The sequence below is a fragment of the Arabidopsis lyrata genome (genome assembly GCF_000004255.2).
Source record: "Arabidopsis lyrata subsp. lyrata unplaced genomic scaffold ARALYscaffold_16, whole genome shotgun sequence".
Classification (NCBI taxonomy): domain Eukaryota; kingdom Viridiplantae; phylum Streptophyta; class Magnoliopsida; order Brassicales; family Brassicaceae; genus Arabidopsis; species Arabidopsis lyrata.
Window position 1 is genome coordinate 94,809 of NW_003302541.1, and position 7,041 is coordinate 101,849.

The window sequence follows — 7,041 nt, forward strand, 5'->3', positions numbered from 1 at the left end:
AATATAATCCACCACCCGGTTTTGCACAGCAACCCAAGCCAGCTCCACCTACACAAGATCAAGAGATGAAACAAATGCTTCAGCAGATTCTACAAGGTCAAGCAGCTGGTGCTATAGCTCTTGATAAGAAAATAGCTGAGATTCACAACAAAGTAGACTGCTCCTTCAATGATCTCAATATCAAGTTTGAGGCTCTAAACTCCAGGTTGAAATACGTGGAGAGCAAAATTGCTTCTACTTCTGTGCCTACGAATCCAGGGCAACTGCCAGGGAAAGCTATTCAGAATCAGAAAGGTCATGTTAATGCTATTCACCTTTGCAGTGGTCGAGAGCTGCAAACTCGACCTAGCATAGCTCATGTCACTGAGGACAGTGAGATTCAAGAGGGGGAGGATTCTATTCAGAATGAAACCCAAGTAGAAGACACCACTAAGCTTGACCAAGATGCTGTACCTCGTGATCAAGTCCAGAGCCCCCAGATCAAAGAACCAGTTGTTGATAAGAGTAAGAAGAAAGCTTTCGTTCCACCACCTTACAAGCCCAAAATACCATTCCCAGGAAGATTCAAGAGGGATATCATTGAGAAGTACAGAGCCATGTTTGCTAAACACATCAAGGAGATTGAATTAAGGATGCCTCTCATTGATGCTTTCATGCTGATTCCGGATTCTCACAAGTACTTCAAAGACATGGTAATGGAGAGAATTAAGGAAGTGCAAGGGATGGAGAGTCATGAGGGTAGTGAAATCATCCAAACGAAGATTATTCCCAAGAAATTGGGAGATCCTGGTTCGTTTACTCTACCTTGCTCTCTAGGCACTTTAGCCTTCAGTAACTGCCTCTGCGATCTAGGTGCTTTTAAAAGTCTCATGCCTCTCTCCGTGGCCAAGAGACTGGGTTTCAGCAAGTATAAACCTTGCAACATCTCCTTGATCCTGGCTGATGAGTCTGTCAGATTTCCTCATGGGTTATTAGAAGATTTGCCTATTAAGATTGGAAATGCTGAAATCCCTACAGACTTCATAGTGCTAGAAATGGATGAACCAAAAGATCCTTTAATCTTAGGAAGGCCCTTCTTAGCCACTGCTGGAGCTGTCATTGATGTTAAGAATGGGAAGATTGATCTTAATCTGGGAAATGATTTCACAATGAAGTTTGACATCAATGATGCCACGAGGAAGCCAACAATTGAAGGACAGACCTTCGTAGTTAAGGTAATGGATTGCTTAGCTGATGAACAGCTAGAGGAGGTTGCTGAGGAAGATCACCAACAAACTTCTTTGACTAAGAGTGGTGAAGCAGGATATCTTCTCACTGAAACTTTGAGCTGTGGTAAGTCACTAGATTCACACAAGGAAGTAGTAGGGTCAGAGGTCTTTAAAGGCTTGATTGGGTCAAAAACAGTGGTTAAGACAGCATATGAAGCAAGCTCAACACATGCTCAACCAGCTGACTTGAGTATACATTTGAGCAAGCCTACAACTCGTCTGGAGAACTCTAGCTCGACCAAACATCGTGATAAGCTGCTAGAGTCTAGCAATTCTGCTCCAGATGGCTGGTTAGAACTCAAGGAGAGGTCCAAATGGCAGGATAAAGCCATAAGGGAGCTGACAGGCACTGTGAGAGAGCTGAAGGATCAAATCACAAAGCTCCATGGGATAGCCAACCAAGTACCACTCCAAATCAAGGACATCCCAAATGATGAAGCGTCTACTCTGGTCAGCGCAAAGGGGAGTGAATTCACTTCAGAATGGTCTATAGCAGAAGATTATCCAGTTGATCAACAAGAAGCTTACTATGAGAAAAGGGCCATTGAGTACTCAACTGCAGATTTGTCAAGAGAGCCTGCTAAGCCAGATGATTCATCCACCTGCAGAACAGATGAGACCTCATTTGCTCTCTACAATCCACCCTAAGCTTATTCACTGTGAGAAGTCAAGCTAAAGACTTTAAACAAGCTCACTTGGGAGGAAGTTCCATGTCTATCCTTGTGAATATTAGTTATTTCCTTGTTATTTTTGATGTTTTTGCTTAAGTGTCTCAGGATATAGCGTTTTAAGGAAGCCAAGGCGCAAAACAGAATGAGTTGCCTTGTCTCGATGTGCCCTACTCGACTACAAGTCGAGCTTGCCCCTTGGAATGACTCCAAGCAGAAAAATGAAGCCTACTCGACGTACCTGCTCGATGAGACGTCGAGTTAGCCCATGAAGCCCACCAGTACCAGGTCAATCACCTCCTTCTTCACCCATCCATGAGGTAACAACTCCAATTCACCATTGTATATACCACATTTCATTTTGTTTCTCTGTTGGTTTGCCCTGAGTACTCTCTTCCAAATGCTTGTTACACAGAGGACTGTGTAATTTAAGTTTGGGGGAGGGCTCAGGGAGTATTTGACTTTGTGTTTTGTTTTCTTATCTCAAATTTTGCATCATTGCATCTAAGGCATAGAAAAACCATAAAAATTTGAAATTTTTCGAAAATGATTTCACAAAAACAGAGTGTTCATATAGCTTGCATTGTCATTTCAGGATTGTTTTAGTATGCTTTCACTTAGGGCTGTTGCATCATGCATTTGCATCGGAGATTATGATGATTATAACCTTGTAAATATGCCTATTCACTAAGTAGAACTCAGTGCCCTGGTTGTTAGTTCTCTAATGCATAATCGACTGAACTTGAAGTAAGACCGCACCATCTTTTGAATTCAACGCTTGACTTTCTTGTTTTTAGTCGAATCTCGCTTTTATCTGATGCCATTCCCTATCTATTTGAACTTTAATTTTGACTTATAATTATCATGCTGTGCATTGTGCTATGAACTCATGGATACCTTAAAATACTTGGACTTTCTTTTACCTTTTGATCACTCTTGCTAGTCCAAGTAGCTGACTCCCATCTTTGGAGCAGTTATTTCCCACCCTTAGCCTTAACCTTCTTTCAAGCCATGTATCATTTGTGTGTGAATGTGAGGCCTTATTCCGATTGAGCTTGGTAGAAAGTGTTAGGTCTGTAACGACAAGGATAGTCTCTCATGTAGTTCTGGTTCACGTTATCTGGACCAGATAGGACTAGGTGGGTGCTTAATTCTGGGTTTGGGTTGTGTTTAAAAGAAAGAAAAGGTTGTGTTCATCATTGAAAGAAAAGGAAAGGGAAAAGAGTTCTTAGGAGAAGTAGCTAAAGTAAGAAAAGTCTAGTAAAGGATTTGGGAATGTTAAAGGAAAGAAAAGGGTTCTGTAATAGCTTAAAGAGAAAGGGTAAAAAGCCTTATGTTATGAAAAGAAAGAAAAGGGAACCCTAGTTGTTAAAGTATCCTAATCCGCTAGACAGAGCAAAGTAAGAAAGCTTCTCCTAGGATAGAAAAGCAAAGAAAAGAAAGGAATGATGTGAGTAAAAGTCTGTAAATGCTTTGAGTGCAAAAGGGTAGAGTTAAGTTCATGTTCTGGGATTAGAAATAGGACCTCCATTTGGGTTGATATTGGTTACATTCTGGGTAGATGGGGTTCTATCCTTGTATGCATAACTTGATACTCACCTTTAGCATTCTACTAAAGCTCAATCATTCTTGAGAGATCCCCCGTTGCGATTTAAACCAGATCTTTAAGGGACCATCTTTGTCTCTAAACCTTTACCCTTAAGCCAAATGTGTTCATATCCATTGCATAGTATGATTCACGGTTCCCACTTAATAAATGTTAAAGGGAATGTGCAGATTTGAATGCTTGATTTGATTAAGGCAGAGGTTAGGTTGAGATGTGAAGGAGATGGCTAATGTTTTTAAGTAAGGATCAGTCAACCTTGCATTCTAGAATTAGCAACCTGGACATTGAATTCACTTGCTCTATATGCATGTTTTGGTTCTGAGTCTCCACTTTCAAACCTCTTCTCCAGCTTTGTTCTATTTGTTTGCTTGAGGGCAAGCAAGATCTAAGTTTGGGGGAGTTGATATCTCTGTATTTTACCTCTTTTTAGCACACATTTCTTATGCATTTAGCTTAGTTTCCTCTCTGTTTCACTGCATTAATAGTCCTTTTTCATAAGATTTTCATCACTTAGTACGATTTGCATTGCATGGCATAGCATGTTGCATATTGGATGAGTTTTAGGTACTTTGGAGCTTACTTGGGACTTAATGGAGCAAGGAGGAACCAACACGACCTTTGTGCTAGACTTGGGATCGAATTGGAGAGGATTGAAGTCGTTCAAGATCACCTGGGAGCAGTCTCGACCAGACAGGCTCGACGTCACGTCGAGATGGACGCCAAGAAGCAGCCTGGGAGCAGTCTCGACCAGACAGGCTCGACGTCACGTCGAGATGGACGCCAAGAAGCAGCCTGGAGCAGTCTCGACGTGGCAGGCTCGACGACACGTCGAGATGGACTCCACCGACTCTCTATTTTGTCCTGTAGCCAATTAGGGCAACCTAGTATTTCCTATAAATAGGGGTACATGCTATTGTCCAGGGGATATCCATATTACCCAGCAGATATTCTTCTTTTCTCTCATAAACCCTAGTTTTTGTAATCGTTTTTCCTGTTGATCCTTTGAGTTTTTGAATTTCGTTTCTTCATCAAAGTTGTAGATCTGCCTCTTATCTATAACATACTTGCTTTTTAATGATTTCTGGGTTTGAAACGTTTTCTGGGTTTTTATGCATGATGTTCTTCAGTGTTCTTGAGTAGTGGATTAGGGTTCTTGAGGATGGGATAGATTAGGTGTGGAATCCTTAGTATATTTAGGTGGTTAAGTGTAGAATTGCTTGATTTCCCTTCTGGTTTAGTAGATCTTAATGCTATTTTCTCTCTGATCAATTGGAAGTTGATCTCAGACATTTCCACACCCAAAAGGTGTTTGATGAAATGTCTGAACCAACTATTCCAGAGATTTGCATACTCTAGCCTAAGAGATTGGATGTTTAGAATGCTTATTGACTCTATTAGATTGAATCTTAATGCCTGCTAGGTTATATTTCTTCAATGAGAATTGAGTATGAAAGTGATTTAGCTTGAGAATCTCTGTCACGAGAGTGGATTGATTTGTATTCGAATCTATTGTCTAGGGATAGCTTGATTGAGTTTGTTAACCACCTAGGTAGACTAAGGAGACTGCCATAATCGATTACCCCATTCCTCAGGACCTTTTATCTCTATTGATTGTTTAAATCTTGTTTCTGTTAGTCTCTGTTGACCATCTCGACCTGTTAGGCCTAGATCGTTTCTCTGCATTGTTAGGTTGCTAGTTTCTTTTCCAAAGCTTATGCATGATAGTTTCTGGTCTTTAGTTTACTTCTTATTCTTGTTCACTTGCTGTTTAGTTCTCTTTTTATGCTTTTAAATCCGGTATTTGCATGTTAAATTGGTTGCTTAGGATCAATAGAAACACACAAAACCCTTTCACAATTGGCTTGACTTATTTGCTTTCTGTTTCATATCTTGAATGCTTGCAGTCACACTGAGATTGGATTGATAACCTAATATACTACAATGGCATGTGTATTAGGGATTGATACTTGTTAGATAAAGTGAAATCTTACTATCAATATCCATATGCCTTGCATTGAAGATATGACTTCTAGTTTGCATACTCCCTTTCTCATCGATGAATGCTATGATTTGATATGTGAGTCTCAACGTCTAGACATTTTAAGAGCAGAAAACGTTTCTAGGGATTACCATGAATTATGTTTTGATATTGAATATCATTGTGCTTTGAATGTTCATGATCTCGAGTTTAAGTTTTCAATGCCTGAATTGTCTAGATCCCTTCTTGAAGAATCTTACCTAGGAGTTGTGCTTGATATTGATAAGATTTTGCATGAGACTGAGAACACCGAGGTAGATTATATGGATGGAGATGTTGTGCTATATGAGATTAATGGGGATGAAGTTGATTATTTTGTTAAAACTTCGTTTAAACCTGAAATTGACTTTATTTTCCCATTAGAACCAACCGGATCTCATAAGCTAAAGTAGTGTTTTTCCGTTTAAAAGCTTCAAAACCGTAAACTCATAAGACTTTGGCCACACCCACAAAGATTTGAGAAGCAATAAGAAGCTTGGTTAGTGTTTTTGGAGTCAAATATGACTACATCTCGCGTTTATGATTGGGTATAAGATCTAGAACCGCAGCCGGATCTCATAAGCTAAAGTAGTGGTTTTCCGTTTAGAAGCTTCAAACCGAAAACTCATAAGACTTTGGCCACACCCACAAAGATTTGAGAAGCAATAAGAATCTTGGTTAGTGTTTTTGGAGTCAAATATGACTAGATCTCGTGTTTATGATTTGGTATAAGAACTAGAACCGCAATCGGATCCCAAAAGCTAAAGTAGTGTTTTTCCGTTTACAAGCTCCAAAACCGAAAACTCATAGGACTTTGGCCACACCCACAAAGATTTTAGAAGCAATAAGAATCTTGGTTAGTGTTTTTGGAGTCATATATGACTAGATCTCGTGTTTATGATTGGGTATAAGAACTAGAACCGCAATCGGATCCCAAAAGCTAAAGTAGTGTTTTTCTGTTTAGAAGCTCCAAAACCGAAAACTCATAGGACTTTGGCCACACCCACAAAGATTTTAGAAGCAATAAGAAGATTGGTTAGTGTTTTTGGAGTCAAATATGACTAGATCTCGTGTTTAAGATTGGGTATGAGAACTAGAACCGCAACCGGATCCCGTAAACTAAAGTAGTGTTTTTCCATTTAGAAGCTCCAAAACCGAAAACTCATAAGACTTCGGTCGCACCCACAAAGATTTGAGAAGCAATAAGAAGTTTGGTTAGTGTTTTTGGAGTAAAATATGACTAGATCTCGTGTTTATGATTGGGTATAAGAACGAGAACCGCAACCGGATCCCAAAAGCTAAAGTAGTGTTTTTCCGTGTAGAAGCTCCAAAACCGAAAACTCATAGGACTGTGGCCACACCCACAAAGATTTTAGAAGCAATAAGAAGCTTGGTTAGTGTTTCTGGACTCAAATATGACTAGATCTCGTGTTTATGATTGGGTATAAGATCTAGAACCGTTTTGGATCCTACAAGATAAAG

The 7,041-nt window shown here is 39.8% G+C and overlaps 1 protein-coding gene across 1 annotated transcript in view; it reads left to right on the top strand.

Moving 5' to 3' along the window:
- The window catches only part of LOC110226860, a 9,329-nt gene extending 3,357 nt beyond the window's left edge, over positions 1–5,972 (top strand). The window contains exon 2 of the mRNA XM_021019679.1: positions 5,543–5,972. Coding sequence (XP_020875338.1) covers positions 5,543–5,972 — 430 coding nt within the window. The remainder of the gene's footprint in view (positions 1–5,542) is intronic.
- Positions 5,973–7,041: the final 1,069 nt, after the last annotated feature.